Source organism: Lichtheimia ornata, assembly GCF_029851405.1.
Source record: "Lichtheimia ornata isolate CBS 291.66 chromosome Unknown scaffold00011, whole genome shotgun sequence".
NCBI lineage: Eukaryota > Fungi > Mucoromycota > Mucoromycetes > Mucorales > Lichtheimiaceae > Lichtheimia > Lichtheimia ornata.
This window is the reverse complement of record NW_026695331.1, coordinates 105,093-126,434: the sequence shown is the minus strand read 5'-3', so window position 1 is coordinate 126,434 and position 21,342 is coordinate 105,093. Positions and strand designations below refer to the sequence as shown.

General features: G+C 44.3%; 4 protein-coding genes across 4 annotated transcripts; 1 reads left to right on the top strand and 3 right to left on the bottom strand.

The window, feature by feature from the left end:
* Window positions 1-46: 46 nt before the first annotated feature.
* Window positions 47-2,149, bottom strand: O0I10_003381 (uncharacterized protein; the record flags this gene model as incomplete). The annotated part of the gene is made up of 7 exons (XM_058483452.1): window positions 47-330; window positions 389-1,114; window positions 1,185-1,395; window positions 1,469-1,750; window positions 1,823-1,853; window positions 1,942-2,008; window positions 2,086-2,149. 7 exons carry the CDS (start codon window positions 2,147-2,149, stop codon window positions 47-49), a joined length of 1,665 nt encoding a protein of 554 aa, XP_058345651.1.
* An 877-nt stretch (window positions 2,150-3,026) lies between these two features.
* Window positions 3,027-4,263, top strand: O0I10_003380 (uncharacterized protein; the record flags this gene model as incomplete). The annotated part of the gene is made up of 6 exons (XM_058483451.1): window positions 3,027-3,134; window positions 3,197-3,390; window positions 3,442-3,603; window positions 3,677-3,854; window positions 3,918-4,033; window positions 4,113-4,263. 6 exons carry the CDS (start codon window positions 3,027-3,029, stop codon window positions 4,261-4,263), a joined length of 909 nt encoding a protein of 302 aa, XP_058345650.1.
* A 198-nt stretch (window positions 4,264-4,461) lies between these two features.
* O0I10_003379 (uncharacterized protein) lies at window positions 4,462-7,518 on the bottom strand (the record flags this gene model as incomplete). Its single annotated transcript, XM_058483450.1, has 14 exons — window positions 4,462-4,484; window positions 4,544-4,678; window positions 4,745-5,351; window positions 5,419-5,491; window positions 5,558-5,873; window positions 5,936-5,971; window positions 6,046-6,108; window positions 6,174-6,223; window positions 6,285-6,305; window positions 6,373-6,567; window positions 6,621-6,883; window positions 6,953-7,029; window positions 7,094-7,125; window positions 7,187-7,518. The coding sequence occupies 14 exons, from the start codon at window positions 7,516-7,518 to the stop codon at window positions 4,462-4,464; spliced, it is 2,223 nt and encodes a 740-aa protein (XP_058345649.1).
* An 836-nt stretch (window positions 7,519-8,354) lies between these two features.
* Window positions 8,355-21,070, bottom strand: O0I10_003378 (uncharacterized protein; the record flags this gene model as incomplete). Its single annotated transcript, XM_058483449.1, has 13 exons — window positions 8,355-9,494; window positions 9,555-9,863; window positions 9,928-10,791; window positions 10,851-18,934; window positions 19,005-19,226; window positions 19,297-19,496; window positions 19,563-19,690; window positions 19,751-19,879; window positions 19,945-20,079; window positions 20,139-20,348; window positions 20,408-20,698; window positions 20,761-20,918; window positions 21,019-21,070. The coding sequence occupies 13 exons, from the start codon at window positions 21,068-21,070 to the stop codon at window positions 8,355-8,357; spliced, it is 11,922 nt and encodes a 3,973-aa protein (XP_058345648.1).
* Window positions 21,071-21,342: the final 272 nt, after the last annotated feature.

Here is a 21,342-nt window from a genome sequence, read left to right as displayed (position 1 = left end):
CAATGTGATGGTGCGAACAAAAGAAAATATTATTAATATGGTTTACTTAATCACTATCGAATGTGCAGGTAGTGCCGTAAGTCTTCCCTCGGATGACCGCCTCTACTCGTAATTCTACTTCACCAAAGTACATCTTAATCGAAAGATCCACCTTTTCTCCTTCCATAACACCGGGCAATGTTGGCATGGGGATGGTAAAGTTGGCGACCTTACGAACACCAGGGCTTGTAGTGTAGCGAGGTTGTTCTTCAGTGTCTGCAGCATATAAAGTACACGTGGTATGATGTGGGTAATAAGCGAAAAAGTCTTTGGAAACACAATTATCAATGTCTAAGAGGGCCATGTGTTAGAACCTAGAACTTGTTTTCCCATATACATGTCCACTTACCCAGTGCTTCTCCTCGTCGTACATAAACTGAGAAACGATTATCACATCGCACGCTACCATCGGCTCGAATGATCTTGTAGCTTGGAGGATCGATGCCTTCTTCAAAGGTGGTAGTAGTATCAATGCCATACCAGTAACGAGGGATACGAGTAGTGACGACGTGAGGATTCAGGCCAAAGTAAACAGCACCACGTACAACAGCCAGCTCACAACGAGGAGGAACGGCTACCAAACCAACACGGGGAGCGAATTCTTGTTGTACTCTTTCAAATAAATAATTGGATGAACCAAAACCACCCACCAAAAAGACAGCTTGCAAAGATTGAGCCTTGATGAGTTGATCCTCGACGAGTGCCAGCACCTCGCGGATGACAGGTTCAAACACCTCTTGTTTTAATTCGGCAGCTGTGATACACAAAGTGCCATCCTCAAGACCAATGGCTGGGTTGTTGAGCGAATCGAGATTCATGGATGCTGGTAACGAAATGAATTGGTCATCGATACCATCGAATTGGGGCTTGATCAAATCCACAAAGGTATCCATCATGGTCTCAAATGCAGATGCTGGAATGGATGACAAGTATTCCTTGAACTTTTTCTTGAGCAACTTTCGCATACGTCGATCCAAAAACACTGAGCCACATGATTGACCATGACCCTTGGTACATTCACGCAACTTGCGACCACCATGTTCATCAATTTCAAAAACGATCAAATCCACGGTACCTGAAAATCAATGCCACATTGAGCCCTTTTTGTTTTGATCCTTCTCCTCCTCGCATAGATAGATACATACCACCACCAGCATCACAAATCATGAATCGATCGCCATGACGAAGGTTGAATTGGTCGCACTTTTTCTCACAGTACAAGGCAGCAGCTTCAGGTTCAGAGATCAATGTTAATCGATCACGATGGTCATCCTCGTTGATCAATCCAGCCTTGATAGCAGCTTCACGCATCGTACTCTTGGCCTTGTCGGACCACATGGCAGGCACGGTCAAGCACTGTTCTTACGCCCCATCAGTAAATCCATTCCTTCATCATGAACCCCAACTCACAATGGATAACCCTACGTACATATCTGAATTGGTGTTGGCCATAGTTGCGAGCGAAACCCTTCTTGAGTTCATTGACAACGTGATCATGGAATGCACGAAGATAGTCGGCGATAGCATCGACAATGGTCAAACCATTTGGAAGAGGAGGAAGATCCTTTGCAATGTTTTCATCGAGATAGAGCTTGTATTGCTTGAGGAGCACCGAATTACGAGCAGTAGGACGTTGCATCTCGAGACGTGCTGCGTTACCCCACTGAGTCATTTGATCCGAGTTGCCATGATAAAAGTTCAATGTAGGTGTCTATTCATCCACGCATGTTAGTATCCCACCTTTGCTATCCATCCAACCCCTTTGTCCTTGCTCTATTTTTACCTTTGGATACACATTGTTGTTTTGCTTTGGCCTATTATCCACAAACCGCGGGGTAGTAATATGTCAGCATATAAGGTGCCTGGCACATGTATGTATCGCTCCACCCATCCACTATTTACCATCGCACGATATCAATCACCTCGTCGTTTTGAATAAATGCGTACGAGCATCCCGAGAAGGTTGTACCTTGATGGGGAAACAAAGCCGAGTTAAATTTAGAACACGACAAGCGAGAGAGCGAGAGAGTCATCAAGGGCCTTTACCAAAGTCAATGCCAATAACCACAGGATAGTCGTTGGGGTTGAATGGACGTGCTGCAGCTGCCATGAAGAGCGAGATAATGAGAGAAAGGGAAAAGAGGAGATGAGATGACGGAGGAGGGTAAAAAAAAGGTAAAGCAAAAGAAAGAGGGCGGTGCAGACACTTTCCACTCACAGAGCAGCGCTTCTCGGAACTTGATGGACAATCCACCACACATTTTCGGACAAGATTATTGACCGAAATGAAATATCGTCTCACAAACAAGAATTCATTATTAGAGATAAACCATAGCATAGATCTGTCATTTCATCTTTTCCGAGTAATGGATAACATCATTAAAGCATGTTTAAAGCATATTTGATTACTACAAATGTCTTGGAACGGTTGAAGACTACTCGTAGAACCCGATACAATGTTCTAGTGTAACATGGCGAGGCACAATGTCACCTTGTTACATAAAGACATGTATCATGTTAACAGCTGATAATGATGTTGCCTATTGACATTTCTGAAACAGGTACTTTTATCGCCATAAACATGACATCTACCACCATCAGAAGAGATCATGCCCCTTCCATCGATTGAAGATCATCCACTATCGAATCATCATCGTGATTGGTGCTACACGATAATACATCATCCATCATAGCACAACTTGGTCAAAGCAACATCTCCTTTAATGGCTATTTTCCCCACAAGAATGTACGTTTATCTTTTTCGATATTCACAAAATGCAACCTGATTTATCATCGTTGTCGAGCAAGCGAGTCCAAATGAGCTATAAACATGTATGACGGTCTATGATTGGTGAGTGGGGCACACATACACGCACACACATTTGACACAATGCGTGCTATAACCTTGTGATAAGACCCCGCAAACGCACACGCCCCACCAACCAACCACCCCTTTCTTTACTCTTTTACACGTAACAACGTTCCCAATGCATGCAAACGACTCAAACTATATTCGAGAAGTGTGGGCAGACAATCTGGAGGAGGAAATGGCGTATCTACGTGATCTAGTAGAAGACTACCCATACTTGGCCATGGTAACCACTTTGACTACACACACCCCATGCCTGGATACTGATCAGCTTGCCACGCAACAAAGGATACAGAGTTTCCAGGTGTTGTTGCTCGACCCATAGGCACCTTCCGTACGTCTTCCGATTACCACTACCAGACTCTACGATGCAACGTCGACCTCTTGAAAATCATTCAGCTTGGTGTCACGTTTGCTGATGAGCACGGCAATCTACCTCGAAACGTTTGCACTTGGCAGTTCAACTTTAAATTCAATATCGCGTAAAGTACGGCTTGGTAAAGGCATGATGTGGTATTAACAGACCCTTGTAGAGACGACATGTATGCACAGGATTCGATCGAGCTATTGACAAAATCAGGCATCGACTTTCAAAAGCATGACGAATATGGGATTGATGTGGAACAATTTGGCGAGCTGTTGATCAGTTCAGGATTTGTGTTGTTGGATGATGTAAAATGGATCTCTTTTCACAGGTAAAAATGCATGGGATGATGATGGCTGGCTCGTCGTGTAGCGTTGTTGCTGATCCATGTGTGTGGTTGCTAGTGGTTACGACTTTGGATATCTCTTGAAGCTGCTCACATGTACATCCATGCCTGCCGATGAATCCGAATTCTTTGAAATACTCAGGATCTACTTTCCATGCATATACGATATCAAGTATCTGATGAGGAGCTGCAAGAATTTAAAGGGTGGATTGCAGGATATTGCAGATGACTTGCAGGTGGGTAAGGTATACGTGTATATAGATACCATGATTGGCTCACGTCGATCATTCATCACCTAGGTTGCACGAGTCGGTCCCCAACATCAAGCTGGCAGTGATAGTCTACTTACATGCACTACATTCTTCAAAATGCGGCAAATGTTCTTTGATGATCGGATTGATGACCAAAAATATCTGTAAGTGGAAGGAGGAGGAGAGAAGAGGGTTACTACCATGCATCATGATCGAGGGAGAAATCTTACAAGTGATGTTTAGAGGATACCTATATGGCCTTCGAAGCAGTCCATCATCTATGCAAGCATTGGTTCAAGCTACCAGCAATATCACACTCAACAGCAGCACCGACAGCTCAATAGGGACCCCCGACAGTGGAGTGCGGATGGTCAATGGCATGGCAAAACAATAAAACACATACCTTTAAAAAAAAAAAAAGCTCTTTCGATTTTCTTTTGCTCAAAAATGTTGACAAGCGATGCATCACTTGGTAATGATGGCCATGGTTGGAAAGATTGATGTTGAGGGTTGGATCATCGGCTTTTATGGTGTCTTTGAATTTCTTCTCTACGTAGTATAATACATGCGCTATTGCTAGACTCTACATGTTCTAATCGAGGAGATCAACAATGCCTGGATAACAAAAGTTAGCTATGCGTTATCATTTATCAATAAAGCTATCTTTATCTTACCTTGGAAAACGATGGATCCCATTGTGATACCAATTAGGATAAGTGGATGCAATCCTGAAAACGGCAATGCACACAAGCACCATAACACCGCAGCATTCACAATCCGAGAGCATATAATGATGCGGCCATAGATATCTACATACCACGTATGATAAAGTGTTGGTGAGATGTGTTGCATGGTACGTATCCTTTTTCGCTTACCTGTTACCCTCGTGTTGATCAGCTTAATCAGTGAATTGAGCACCAAAAGAGCGCCACCCATGATAAGGAAGATCTTGTAGATGAATACCATTTCTTCACGAGTATGTTCACTTTCACCTGGAGCACGTCTATCATAGGTATGCATTGTTTGCATGCTTCCTTGGTCTTGATTAAGTATGGGTGATGCTGATAAAAGGCTATCGGTACTAAGACCCTGCAAGGTTGCCAACGTGGTGATGCTTGCAGCGTATTTGAATAGCGTGAAGTAACCTGCCAGTGACATTGGTGCCGTTTGGGATGGCTTTGGTTGTGTAAAATCCAGAGCCACGGGATTGCTGTTGACATGTGACGGGGTGGAAGATGGGATTGATTCGATAGCACGTCGAGCAAGGCTATATGCTTCAGCAGTGTCGGTGGTGCTGCCTCCTTCATATGATGCCGTGGTAGTGTCTTTTGTGGATGTTGATGATATATAGCCGTCATCAATAAGCTCAGCACGATACAGCTTTAGCATGTTGATGAGCTCGATCCCAAAAGCTATCTGACAAAGGTGCAGGGGAAAGTGCAAATACACCCATATCTGGTGAAATTTACTGTGTAAGAAGACCTGCATAAATGTGAAGAATGATCGTTCGATTAGATGCTGTGAGCTTATCGTATAAAGTTAAGCTTACATTCTTGTTAAAGTCCTCGAAATACATAAAGAAAAAGCCAAAGATGATTATAACTGCAAACCAGTTGGCGACCCTAAATACACCAATTGTTGCATTTGTTAGCCATCATACGTAACAAAGTTGACCATGTTTTACTTACGTGACCCAAATGATTGATCCTGAAAGTGCCACCAAAGCGATCAAGCCGATGAGATTTTCACCCAACACAATCAAAGTGAGTAAACCAAGCCGTTCGGCGAGATTGCTTGCAGCCCATGATAACGCCTTGTCACGCCGGCTAATGACATTGACCAGTATCTCGATAAGGATGCCAGTGTACCAAAGAATGCGGTGCGTTGCTTCTTCCAATACGGCAATAGACGAAGCCCACAAAATGATTGAAGCAATATTGGCGCCGACATAGAATGCAAGTGGAATCCTCGCCCTTGAACGTGTAGAGATTGCAACCACAAACACTAATAAACACGTATCCTGTTGTCAGCAATTACGTGGGTTGTATAGATGCCTTATTCCTTACCAATGGCATACTCAATAACAAGTACAGATTTCAGAGCTATGTATGTAACAGCAAGGATGTCAAAGGATGTATGCAGAGAGTGTGCACTGTGCCAAAAAAAAGTCACTTACCAATATACCCATATACATAGGAAGATGAAGTAAAAAAGTACGTCGAGGTACTAGCCATGGTAACTAATAAGGGGATTGTTAATTGGATGATCCATCATCCTTATTCAACAAGCCGGTATTGTACTTACTGACAGCACACATCTCTATTAGCTTCCACAGGTGATGCACCACGTCATCTCTATGAAGGCATCTTGTGAGTATCGGCTTTGTCGTTTTTTCAAAAATGCATCAAACCATACGTATTAAAGCGAGCAGTATACCTAAAGGCAAAAAGTTTGTTGATTAGAAGAATGATTCACGTGATAACACAGATTCACAAATACTCACAGCGAACTTGCAAACCATCCCCACCAGGTAATGACGAACCACTCCGTATACGTTCCCAGAGTCGCAAAATCTTTGATAACGTGGGCGTGCGTAAACTCTGTCAAAGAGGCAACATAAACGAGATCATAAAAGAGCTCCAACCATGATGCTGATTTCTCTTGCCCAATGTCAGCGCTTAGATCTGGATCAGGGTGCCTGGTAATGATTGCATTAAAGATAGAATCCTATATTGAGCTAAAATTACATACCGGAAGAAGGGTCTTCGTGTCATTTCAACTGCTGGACGAGGAAGCATGTTCGTTCTCCTCAGCCTAAACTCGATGTAAACGTTGTCATTAAGCTCTATGATATCTTGATCGGCCTTGGATTCAATATCAGGATAGTCATCTTTGATGTGGTGGTGATGGATCTTGATTGAATAGTCTCGCTTGGTCTTGTGCAGGTAGTCCATTAAGGAATCGGTATCATGCACCCCATTGAACCGGATCCTCTCTTGCTGTGTCAGCTGCAACTATACAACATGCCATTGTTCCCTTATCGTGTAAGTGGATGGTTTTGGTAAATGAGCCACGTCGCCTACCTTGGTAGCAAAATCTTTCACTTGAGTTGGAGTCAAAGCAAAGGATTGATGACCTTTCAGTTTTCGAAAGTGTACCACTAAAACATCCACGCGTATTAGCACCACCCATGCTTACCCAAAACGTACGCTTAAGGGTCTTACCAACACTGTATTGTGGATCATTTTGGGAAGAACTACCATCAGAGTATTAGTACAACTGTATTTTTGCTGTAGATAATCATACGTCTTACATACCGATCTTGGGCCCTGTTTTCCCATGCTTCGACCTGTCTGCGATAACTATGCATTCGTAGCTGATGTCGATGGAAACCGCTTATAGAGCGGCTTAAAACATCACCAAAGGTTTCATTCTCATCGTCATATAGAGCGTTGGTGGTGGTTGTGGTTGCATGCTCATTATGCTCCACTTGAACGCCGCAGCTGCTCTTCATGTTGTTGTTGTCTTCATCATCATGTTCACATACAGTCATAGTAGGTAATGGACAGCTGAACGTGGATCGATGGCTGCTGCGGTTGGCATTGAATACAGGGCCGCTTCTGGTAACGGGATAGCTTTTAGAAGGCATTACTTTGGAAAATCAATAAAGGTGTATGCGAAAGGCGATGTCCATCGTCTCAAGCTTATATACAAAATGATAAAGGTCAATGCATACGTGTATCCATTGGTCCAATTGGGATCCATCTACTTATCTTGAGGACTTCTTCCACTCACTTGAACTGCACCTAGCCATCCGAGGCTTGACATGCATCTTGCATAAACGGCTGTGCAGTCATGAAAAGTGGCACAGCATCAACATGAGACGTCATGCTATTTATACATGTTCAATAGCCATCACGAAGGACTCGGATGATGAAAGCATCATTTACCTGGCATCTGGAACAGTAGAAAGCCATATGAAATTATCCGGGCCATGTACGTTTCAGCTGATGCGTTTCCAAACTTTGACATGTGGGTATACAAATGACCGAAAAAGCGATGCATAATCGTGCTCAAAAAGGATAAAAAACCTGGTTTTGCTCGTCAGCATAGTTATGTGCATCATCCATGTTGACGATCAGAATGCTTCAAAGGTATCCTACTCCTAATTTGGCAATACGTAAAAAGTCAAATTTATATGAAAACAGCCTCCCCCAAAACATGTCAGCTGCCTTATCTCTATACAATGCGCCCGAAGTTGTCGAAGACCAAGCCGCGTACGTAAGACCCTGGATTGGTTATTTACACATGTCAAGCGTTATCCCAAAGTCAGCTGGATTCATTGTGATGGTTGATAGATATTTATAGAACACATGCAAGGTAAGTCATTGTTGTTGTTTTCACAATGATCACACACTCAAATCCAATAGGTATGTACGAAGATCTTTAATCAATGATAAAAAGAGAGAGAGAAAAATGTATATACTACAACCAAGGCATCCATGTGCAATCAATCTGAGCCATCTTTTGGGGGTTTGTTGCTTGTGAGATGAGATCAATGACATTTTGGTTGGTGGGTTTGTTGGCGTTGATGGTCTTTTCACGATCCGCCTTGCATGATAAGAAGGTTGCTTTGGATACGATTTGCATGACGTTGGTATTGATGCGGTCACGCAATTGTTGTGTGTCACCGATGGGTCGATTGTTGCTTGTATGCCATGCAACCAATTCGTCACGTACAAAAGGTCCAAGATATTGATCCAACTCCAACTCGGGTTCCGTCAATGAACGAGCGGCTGCTACCAGACAACTTGTAAAGGGTCCTTCGATACCCACAGGCGTCATGAATTCTTGCAAATTGGGAGTGAATCGGAATGGCACTGTTTCACCATTACCAAAGGTACCATTATTCGCATTGAAGCTGGGTACAAATTCCACCATCCACACATCACCCGTGCTTCGTGAAATGGCAATACGATATGGCATCCTTTGTCCCACGCTGAAAATGTATGTCATAAAGGTGGCAGTGGCGTATTGTGCAATGAACTGCTTGCGTAACATGTAATAATCCGTGTACGAGCCCATGGTGCGTAGCATGAATTTGCTCAAAATGTTGGAGGGGACCATGTTGGTGCTGATTTCTTGATTGATTTCCATACGCAAGTTCAAGAGCTCGGTCTTTTGTTGCACCACATCCTTGCCTTCAATACTTCCCACATTCTTCTTAAGCTTGTCGGCATAGTATGCAATGGGGTCATCCTTGTGTATGTTCATCTCATCGCAATAATCCTCGTAGATATCATGCAAGGTTGCATAGGATGGATCATCTTGAACAAAGCGGACGTTGGGTGCCAAAGGTACAATGACGGGAAGATGGAATGACAAGTTACGCATACGGCTTTCTTTACGACGTTCGAGGACACCATTCAATAAGCGGAAAAGTTGCATCAAACGCTCTTCCCGGCGGAATTGACGAGGTGCTGGATTTTGAATCAAGAAAGGATGCAATGTACCATCATGGCCACGGATAGTCAATCGTCGACAGCAATTGCCCACGTTGCGAATAAATTCAACTTCAGGCATGAATCGATCGATACGCAAAAAGTCATTGGCATTGTCCTTGAGCTATAAAGAGAATCAACGTTAGCACTCGATTCAGCTGCTCCATTGAATAAACAAACATACCAAAAGGTATTGACCAGGAATCTCGACATCATCAAAGCGAGCATGATGGAATTCGGCAAGATAGAATGATAGGGCTTCCAACTTTTGTTTACGAGGACGAGCATCCAACATGGCTTCAAACTTGTCACGCCATAATCGCAACTTTGCAACGTATTCTTCTAGATTGAGAGTGGGCTTGGCGAAATCATTGTGGAATGCCGTCTTCATATGGCCAGGATATAAGCTGTCGGCAAATCGTATAATGTTGGTACGCGTTGACTGTGTCAATTGGAGCGTGTCACCAGGATTCGTCAATCGTTGCAATAATTGCTATTAAAAAGAACACAAAATGAGTCCCTATATCCAATGAATGATGCATGATGATATCTCTTACCTGTGCTCCTTCATTGTACAATGCCACCACTAAACGATACATATCTTCATCAGCCATGGGTTTGAACTTTAGCTGAATTTGATCGACCATGGTTTCCATGGAGAGGGCAAGCAAGGGATAACCGGTCTTGAGCATAGCCATGATTTCATCCAATGGGTGACCACCGGCAGCAGGAGCATTCACACCAGCACCAGCACCAGCACCAGGAGTATTGTTGGCACCTGCAGCTGCAGCAGTTGCTGGTGTTGCTGGTGTTGCTGATGATGCTGTAGCAGGTGTAGTAGATGAAGGTGTTTGTGCTGTGGCAGCTGCTTGAGTGGGTGTGCCATTGTTAACTTGAACTGTTGGTGTAGCTTGTTGTTGTTGTGGCACTGATTGATCAGCCGAGCTATCATTTTGTTCATTGTTGTTGTTGGCATTGTTGTCAGCGGTGGGCACAACATCAGCCGCATTGTCATTCTCAGTCGTTGGTTCGGTCTTGATCTCCTTCTCATCTTCAGCCTTGTTCTCGGTCGTTGTCGATTCATCTCCTTCGGTCACTTCCTTTCCATCCGTATCCATCTTTTCAACGTTGCCTTCGCTTGTTTCAGGCTCTTGCGAACTTGCTTTGTCACCTCCATCAGCTGCATTGTCAGATGCTGTTTTAGGCTCTTCCTTCACTTGAGTGCCATCCGTTGTGGTATCAGCTGCTGCTTGTTGAGAACCTCCATTACTTGCTGAAGGTGCTGATGCATTACCAGCATTTGGTGTTGCTTGTGCTTGTGCTTGAGCTTGAGCTGCAACTGCTGCCGCTGCCGCTGCCGCTGCTGGTGTACCACGCTTGGCTAATTCTTCCTTGGCAGTACGAAGTTGGAAATGCAATGCCTATAAAGTACATTAGATGCCTGATAACGACCAAATAAAAAGATGCACACATCACATACCTGTGGATATTGTTTTGCGATACGGATCAAGATGGCACGAGCATGTTTGGCTTCACGATGTTGTAAAGCTGTAAGCAGCTGAGGAATAAAGGTGATCCAATACCACACAGGCCATTCACCCTTGTAGCTGTCAAATGCCAAAGAAATGTTGCCTGTTTGATCATCCAAGCTAAGCAGCCATAGTACTCGAAGCAAGTATTTGCGTGCCTTGGCATTCTTGTAAATACCAGCCGCTTGAAGATAACAGCTGACAGCATTGTTGGCCCAACTCAAGTCCTTGGGATTCTCCTTGAAACGTCGATCATTGTATCGGCCCCATTCAGCCCATGCACGTGGCAATGATAAATCAATTTGCACAGCATTCACGAATGCCTCATTGGCCTCATTGAAATGATTCAAGCGTGCCAAAAACATGCCCTTGAGTGTGAAAAACTCGGCCTTTTGCTGGTGGGTGAAATACATCAAGTTGGTATTGTTGATCACATCCAAGCCTGCCGTCAATTCCGATGGATTCTGATAGTAGCACTTTGCTTGTTCACGCAACTTTAAAAAGGCTTCTTGAATCTCAATGTTGGGCAACGTATAGATCTTGGTGAGATAATTGATACACACGTCATACAATTGATGCTTGCGCGCCACATGTGCAAAGCGATTGATGATCCATGCCGTCTCATGATAACCACGATATGCGAAAGAATTGCCAGTACTTGCATTGGCTGCTGCACCAGGTCCACCTTGTGGTTGCAATAAGGGGATCAAAGGCAAATAAGTCCGATTGATGGCACTGAAAATGTGTTGTCTCCATGCAACCAGATCGCTCCACACATTGATATCATCCCACATATTCGGAAGTCGTTCACGCCATGTGCTGAGGATCGTACGCAAGTCACCCGATTTATGATCGAGATTTTGAGCATTCGTTGTTGAAAGGCTGCTGAAAATCTGGCTAGCTTCTTGTAATTCGAGGAATTGTTGGAAGCTTTGCAATAGAGGAATATGGCTTTGGGCAACGATGGGTGGAAGTGCATGCCACTTGCGTAATGAGAGTTGAACACCTTCTTCACAAATGCGAGTAAATTCAGTCAAACGGTCTTCATTGGTTTGCGACTTGATTAACGAGAGGAAGGCTTCAAACACCTTGTGTCGAGGTGTTGGGTTGTCGGCTACTTGTTGCAATGATTGCTCGAGTAATTCCCGTTCAGCTGTCCAATCCGATAAGCGCCATGAGCATTCAAGCAAAAGATTCATGTTGCCATCATGCTTCGCAAGATCCGTCAAAATGTCCCATTGTTGCAGCTTTTGTGTACATAAAATCCAATGATCTTCCCATAGCATGTACTCGGATTCCGTAAAAGGCAATACACCGCTGCGAGCCTTGATCTGTGCGTTCTCGTACATGTTTTGTGCTTGCATCCACATGCCGCTTTGTTCACATGATACAGCAACATTCGTCTCCACATAGGTGCTGCGTCGTCGCCATAAACCATCAAACATATCCTCTTCATGCAAATCCGAATACAAATCACCCAATGCGTCAAGTGTACGTTCACGATTGTTTTGATCGTCCTTGGATGCATCACTGATACGACCAAATTGGCTTGATTGCTGCAAAATCTCCATCGATGTGTGCCATGCATTGTGTGTCTTGCCAAGGAACTTGATGAGATGGGGTGGGAATTTCATGGATGATTGTGTCTTTGCAATACCAGCAAGCAAGGCTTGAATCACATTGGGTCGTCTCTCAGCTTGCTTTCCATGATAATCCTTGGCCAGCAGAGTGATCAACACCTTGGTCAAATCATGTCGTTCAGTACCACTCAAATTGGTCCAACACAATGGGAACAAGTCCGCCCACACGTTGAATGTCAAATCATCATCAAGGTATTGTAATTGTCGCAAAGCAGAGATGGCATTGTTGACGTCGTATCCTTGCATTTCCTTCAAGAATTCTTGATGCTTCGTCACCAGGTCATTCAATTCATCAGGCACATCCATTTGCATCTTTTCATCTTCACCACCACCAGCACCTTGATTGCCAATGATCTTGATAGGCTTGATCTTGAGCGTATGCAACAATGACACCTTTGAACTTGCTTTGACAACGCCGAGCAAAAGATCCAATGCCTGATGTAACCAAAACGATTGTGCAAGGAACTCCCAATTCTGAATACCCAACACGTAATTCAATCGGGCATACAATGTCTTGCTAATGCTGCGATCGAATACACGCATGAATTGGGTGCGGATTTGTGGATTGTCGCTGCGTGTACCAAGCAAGAATGCATTCTCCAAGCGTACGGTCAATTCGGATCGTGCAAAGGATGGTGTGCTGTAAATCTTAAGCACCAAATCAAGGTACTCTTCGGTCAACCGAGTATCGTTGCGATGTTCCACACTCATCATCTTGACCAACATGCCAGCCTTTTCCTTGATCGTAGGGAAGGTCTCGGTCTTATCCAATGTCCATTCGCTCAACATTTCAAGCATGTTGCGTAAAAGATTGATATCGGGCGACTTTTCAATGAGCTGAATCGAGTATGTCAAGAACCAACGACGCTGATCACCAAGATGTGAGATTCTCTTTTTGAGCAACATAAGAACAAGCACCAACAAGTTGCCAGATGAATCTTGGCTGACGCCTGCTGCACCATGTTGTGGTGGCATCATGTGCTCCTTTGTCAACTTTTGCAACATCTTGATGATTCCCGGAATAAATTGATCCAAATGCTCGGCACGGCTACTGCTGGCAGCCTGTAATAACTTGAGGACCGCATACATGCCATTGTTGCTCACACTCGCCATGCCGTCGGTGATGGTGGAGTTGACAAGCGAGACAAAGGATGCGACATCAGGATTCTGTTGTTCTTGCTCGGCATTTTCAGAGGATGTGGTGCCATGAATAGCTTGGAAAATACGCACAAGTACTGGATGAAGGGCATTTTGAATGCGTACATGATCCGATTTGATGCTCATCTCGAGTAGGCGATAGAGCTGATTCATGTTGACAATAAACCACTCGACAGGCTTATGGGCGATATCAATGTTGAGCACCTCCAATGCACTGCATACGCTTGGGATCAAAATCTCGCTCATTTCTTTGACCGTCAAAGTCCGCTCGAGATGTGAAAACTTGACATGAACATCCGACCACATGTTCTCGTTCAAGAATTCCTTCATCAATTCAAGCACACGCTGCACCAAGCGACGTTGGATCATATCGGATGGATTGTAGATGGTGCATGCCAATCGTACCAAGTATCCAATAAGGTTCTCTCGTAATGTCAAACTAGGCACATACTCCTTGCTACCACTGTCATTGGCTGTTGCTGCACCCTTTTTGCTGTTGCCATCGGGTGGAGTGGATACAGCTGCACCACTTTCAGAACGCAATTTCTTGCGAGTAGGATCATCCGATTCATCAGCCTTCCTCTTTGGAGATCCAGATTGCTCTTCATCCTCTTCCATCTTATCCTCATCCTTCTTGGATCGTTCAATGCGAATACGCTCCCACTTGAGAATCAGCTCAGATAATTCAACTGTCAACAGCTTGTGCTCTGGTGTGGCATTCTGGAACAATCCCAATTTGGGTAGCGTGTTGACAATTTGTGGCAAAAAGTGTTCACGATAATCGTAAAAGAGATCAGGATGGCGCACAAGAAGCTGATACACATTGACCATTTGTGAAATGCTGTGAGTATCTTCAACCACCACTTTGCGTGTAAGTCGCACCCATGTTGGTACACGTTCACTCTGCTGCAAAGGTACACGATTGGGTAACATTGGCGCAAGGATATCCAAGCCTTGTTTGACAAGAGCACGTGCTTCCGATAAGTGAGCTCGAAGTAATGCTTGATAGATTTGGATGGCAATCTTGCTTGGTGTCTCATACGCAGCAATGAATCGGGCAATGAGAACATAGGCGGATTGTTTGCTGGTGGCATCCTCGAGTCGAATGTAATTCCATCCAAACTTGATCACCTCCTTGCGTAAGTCTGCCAAGAGAGAAGGAGCATACTGCACAATCATGGCTGTCAACTGCAAAAGCTCAATGCGCAAAGAATCCTTGGCGTATTGGTTGTCATCAAGGGCCTCCGACATGAGTTGACCCCACAGCTTATAATCAAGTTGCTCCATCATCTTTGAATCAAGGATCTCTTCGTATGCATTGTTGACAAAGGATACCAACAAGGAAGGATTGACCACGTGACGTAAAGCCATCATCTTGAGATAGGTCGAGAATCCAGCATCAGAGAATAATTGCAAAAACTTGTCCAAAATCTTGCGCTTGCGTTCGGGTGTGTATTTGATGGCCACATCTTCCAAAAAGAAGGCGCGCAAGAATGAGAGATCCATCACCGTTTCTTGACCAAACAATGCCACCAAATCAAAGATAACATCGATATCATCTGGATTGGAACGCAAATAGGCAATAAAGATTTGTGCCAAGTACAAGGATTCCCTTGTCGTCTGCACTTCTCGCTTATCTTGTTTGAGCCTCTCTTCTTGATCTTGTTTCAATTTCTCCTGCTGCTCTGGTTTCATCCTCTCAAATCGAGTAGGTGATCGCCACAATGTCAACAAGCAATCAAGGACCTCCTTTTGATTGGCCAGCCATTCAGGTTCAAACGTGATCATTTGGCGAACAATAAGCACACCTTGATAATGCATGGTTGCATTATCCTCTTTGTCTTGGACACCAAAAGTGCGATTGATAAGCTCGGTAGGTGACTTTGCAACTTCATCTCGCAATGGTGAAGCATTCTCAGTTCCCAAGATATCCACAAACAAACGACTATGCTGAGGTGAATCGAGTCGCTCGTAAAAATAGGCGATGGCTTCGGTTGGATAACGGTTCAAGTATTTGATCAAGTTGGGCCTGAAGGGACTAGAGATGGTACGACGAAGATCCTTTTCCATTTCGAGCACGACCGTCACCAAATCATTCAAGAAAATGTGTGCTGCTGCTGGTAACAAATGGAAAATGTTGAGAATGGCGACAATAATCTTGACTTCGTGGTTCTCGTTGAGAGATTTTCCAGCTGCTTCTTGCAACACCTTGGGTTCAGCCCATTGCTTCAAATGATCCAACAACTTTTTGCCAATTTCCACCTTGAAATAATTGGTCAACAGCTCCAAAAGACGAGCCAATCCCTCGAGACCTGCCACGCTGAGTGTTTTGTGATTGGATAATGTCGTAAGAATGGGTCGTAAACCTTGCTGAAGCAATTCCTTTGGTAGCTTGTGTTGCTGTGCCAACACTTGCTTGAGACCACGATGAGCAGCTTCAACGACTTCAGGTGACTTGCTATACAAGGATTTGAAGAACACTTGAATGATACGTGCACGTGTGTGTGTTTGTCGCTGATTGGAGAAATCGGAACATGCCATGGCAGCTGACAACAATTTGATACACACAATTCGCAAATTCATCAATGATGTGGCATTCTTGTATTGAGAGCTACGGCTCACAAGGGCCTGGTCTTCCGCATCAGCAAGAGCAAGCGCTTCATGGAGCAAGCGAATCAATTCATCATTGAAATCCAAAAAGGGTGGGCGCAGTGTCAAGCAGTAGGTGATAGCATCAATGTGACCAATTTGCATGGCGAATGGTAAAGCACGCAAAGGTTTGGCAAAAATGGGTGCGACCAAACGCTCCTTGACAGGTGCCAACAATTCAGTAACCTCGTTGCCAGTCAAATCGGCCAAGAGTTGGAATGATGATTGGATCGTTTCACGCACAGCGCTGTTGGAATTGGATAATTCACTCAATAGTAACGAGATCAAGTTGTGGAACTTTTGCTGAGCTTCTTGTGACTCATCATCTTCAGGGCGATTGCAGACCTTGAGAACATGGGATAACGTTTGTGTTGCTTCAGCTGTGTTGACATTGGCCATTTCAGGTGATGCATCTTTCAAGACAAACAACAAGGACCGAATAAAGTCGAGCTCATGTTCACGCATCCACTTGGTGCCCATATCCAATTGTGCGCTCATGATGGAAATACCAAGACAACCACCACGCTTCTTGTACCATTCTTGCTTGTAGCAACAGGAGCAGAATTGAGATGCAAATACACGGAAGATTGGAAGACGTGATACATTTTCCTTGCCACCCAAGACTGTCACAGCCGTATCAAAGCATAATTGAAGTACTCCTTCGGCACGTTTACGCAATTTGGGATCCTCGGATGAAATCACCTCCACAACAGCATCCACAAGTACAGTCGTGTTGAGGTTTTGTACTGAGAGTCGTTCATCCATCATATCAGACAATGGCTTCTTGCCACCTTCACGTGCATCAATCGCCTCGCCAATATGCAACAAAATGAAGTGTCGTACCACGTTTTGGAAGAAGGACCATGTCTCATCGGCTAAGGCAGGAATGGTGGATGCTTTCATAATGGAAACAAAGATCGTACGGAGAGCATCTTCCTGTGCCAATCGCTTGGACAAGTATTTGGTGTATCCATTGCCCGATAATCGCTTGGGCTTCATACCATTCTCTTCCAATGCATTGCCAACCACAGTGCTGTTCTCGCCAATGTCGCTGCCATCACCTTTGCCTTCATCCGTAGCTGTTGACTCTTCAGCCATGGCGGTATCCTCCCCTGAATTGCTGCTGCTACTGCTACTATCATCCACCAAAAGCTGTTCCTTGACACGTTGATAGAGTGATTGTGCCAAATTGGCAGGTCCTTCATCCAATTGCAGCATCACCGTCATGCTTGCTTTCAAGAATTCATATGCGTATTTCTTGTAAAACATGCTGACGTCAGGTCGCTCCAATGTGCGTACGGCTACTTCCAAGCACTTGTCCAGGGGCAATGTGTAAGGTGTTGTGTTGGGATCAAAAGTCACTTCAACAGTTACGCCATTCTCAATGCGACCATTGTATTCAAGCTTGGGTGGGCTTTTGAGCATGCGACGATTACGTCCACCAAGCTTACCCAGGATTCTCATAGCAGCATGGCTGTGTTGGTGGTTGTATGGCAGTGGTTTGAGATGGCTCCACAAAGCATCCATAAGCTCCTTCATGACAGGTGCCATAATGTGATCCAAGAACTCGGGATTCAGATTGTCGTTACACAATTCCATGGTGCGTAGACCTTGTGATACCAATTCCTGATCGGCTTGCAATGCAATCACCAAAGGCCGCATCAAATAGGGTAGATAGGGCAATAAGGTACTAAGACGTACAGGTACTGCCAAGCACAATTCCACAAAGAGATTACGCATTTCAGGCTTATGAGCCAAGGTCAAAAGCGAGTTGAGGTTCTCCAAAAGGATTTGCAACAAGGGTGACACTTCCTTGTACAAGAGCTCAAATCGACCACCACCGATGCTCTTGAACAGTGCACGTAAAAGCAAGAAATAATTGGCTGGCTCCTTTGCCTTGGCTGATAACTTGAAGCATGACATGACAAGGTTGGCAAGGTAGGGCTGCAGGATGGATTCGTTGGCATCAGGGAACAAGTTGACAGCCATGAATGCGAGTTTGAATAAATGCAGCATCACCGCCGAGTAATGCATATCGTCATCACCCAAACGCTCGATACGATCAATGAGGAAACGGAACAAGATGCCAGCAAATCCTTGTGAAGAAACCTCCGTCACCAAAAAGTATTGTGCAATTTGAATCAACATTGGATTGATGAGCATTCTTTCAAAGAAAAAGTCGACTTGTGATGCAAAGATCTCTTGAAACACGGCTGGATCGATCAACGTAAACACAATGGAAAACATGTCGAGGATCTCTTTCTCTCCCGATGCTTGCGACCCCAACTTTGTTGATAGCTCATTGGCGCCCAAACTTGATTCACTCTTTTCAGCGTCGTCTTGTGTATAGTTGGGTGGTGAACAATCGGATCCATAATTGTCCACGTTGTAGTATTCGAAGCAAATCAATCCTTCTCTGAAAAGTCGTAAAAAGATCTCAACATCATCTTGTGTAAATTGTCGTGCAAATTGTGCATATGCTTGTGGATTGGACTCAAAGCCGGCCGGCGGTTGAGGATTGCAATGTCGAAGTCCAATGAACAATGGCTTCAAGCCAATAGCAAGATTTCGGAACAAGAATCGACCATCTAATGCATCATCACAAAAAAGGTTAACCCTTCATTTCCCTCATCCTTCTCTCTTGTGCTTTGCCTATACCTTTAATGCCATCATGGACTGAGTCAGGAATGAAGGTGGCTGTGTGGATCGACCGTGCCTTGTCAAAATCAAAATCCCCAGATTCCTTGCTCTCAGTAGATTCTTCTCCCTCCTCGCTCAGCTTTTTGCGCTTATATTGTCGAAGATACGTTGGGAACTGAATATTGAGTGCTGCAAATTTGCTGGCAAATGCATCCAAAATCCGCATCAACAACCTTCGTCCTAATGAGTTTTTCGCATGTCAATATATAAAAGGTCCCATTTTCTTCATTATTCAAGATCATCCACGTACCTTCTTCTTTGTTGGGAATTTTGATGATACAATCAATCAGGTTGAGTAAAAGCTTGCCACACATCGTTTGGATACTGGGTGCAAGGGTGGCGTCATGGAGGTTGCGTGAATAAATGTATACAGTCTTTAGCAGTTGTGATGGGGAAAGTTCAGAGCGGATATGGTGGACAAGATCTGCAAGCATGCTGTATGCAAGAGGCCTACATAGCAACGATAATATGAATAAGCTACTCGCATGGCCAATAGAAAACAACCTTCTTTTTTACCTTAGGCTATCATGTGATGTAACACCAGTGCCAATGAGAACCTTTTCATTCAACAGCAAATCAATCTTTGGTACAAAGGATGTCCTGAAATCGGTTGACAAGATATGGCGTGTGGCGACCAGTAATTCCTAAATGATCCATTGTGTTATTGAATCGATCTCAAGATGATCATCCCATTATCCTTTTACCTTTCTCGTAGCGGATGATTCTGGAGGACATTCTCTCAATAATCGAAGGACGAAATCAGGAATCTGGGTTTGATAGGGTCGTAGTAATTGTGTATAGCTTCGCAATATGTACGCCAGGAAAGACATGGTCTATTCAACAACAACCCAACTTTAGTACGCAATGATTCAAACCAAATCCTTCCATATCCTATTACCTTAACCTGTGCCACGAGAAAATCATTATATACAGAGCGGTTTTTAATCTCGGGGCTCACACCCACAAAGACATCTCCACGGGCTTGAGCAGCAGCGGATGCTTCTTGTTGTGGTTTTGCTTCAAGTTTCAGAGTCTATGTGTGATGATGGTGGATTAGCACGTGCAATGATGTTGATAATGTTGATGTAATACCTGAAAGATGAGGGGTACAAATCGCATGATGTTTTCACCAGCATAGCGTCGATGTGATTGAAAGAGCAGGACGACAATGATTGGACATTCAGTCAACACCTTGAAGCTGAACATGCCTTTTGGAAGGACTTTGGAAGGTGCTTCTGGTGTATCAGCTGCTGGGGACATTGGACGAGGCGATGCTGCAAGTAAAGGATTGGTTGTGCCAGGCTAGTGGGATATGGATATCAATACCATGGTTGATAAATTGGGGCACAAGTAGAACTTACTGTGACAGCACCAGCAGGTGTACTTGGTGCATCAAAGGCATCCTTTACAGTTTGCTCCATGTTTTGATAGATTTCTTGTACAATGTCAAGGAAGGGTTGAACTTGATCCTCGAGGATGTGGCGAAATGATCGATGGAGGTCAATGATGATCTTGACACATACAACGGCGTTCTCTTCATTCTCCACTCTCAATAGGTTCATCAATGTCTTGCACAGGTCTGGAGCATATTCCTTGAGAGGCTCGGTTTGCGGTAATCGATATATGATCTCGAGAATGATGTTGCGTAGTTTCTTTAAAGAGAGAACATTCAATATGGGCGTGCGTATATAGCATGAAAAGACATGTATATTACCTGCTCATGCGAATTGCTTACAAAAACAGGTGACCCATTCTGCAAGATATCGAGGAACACTGGTATAAGCGTGGAAAGGAAACGTGGATACTCGAGCGTCTGGAATATTTCGACTTGATCTCGTAGCTCATTGGCGATCGTCACCCGTAAGTTAATTGCTAAGAAATAGGGTTGTCAATGAAACCATGCATGTGCCGTTGACAGGTCGCGATCACATGGGGTGTGTGTGTGTGTGTGTCGTTGTTGTAGGCAAGGTACCTAGTTTGGGATCGCCTAAACGATGCGCGTATACTTGCAGGTCGGTCGTCATGGGTGGAAACTGGGGTCGTGCCTCAACAGTACAACGATCGCTTTGACGATACTGAGCAGAGAAATGAGGTGTATAAAAGTAATGGGGGTGGGGGTGGAAAGAGAAAAGAGGCTGTTTAAAAAGACAGGCGGAGAGAAGAGAAGAGAGAGAGCAAGAGCAGCAGCAAATCTGGGGGATGCCACAAAATTGTCCTGGTTTATAGGAAACTTTTGGTCACATGATCCGACACCTCTTATCCAATCGGTGTTTCTAGCCTTTTGTATCACCACGTC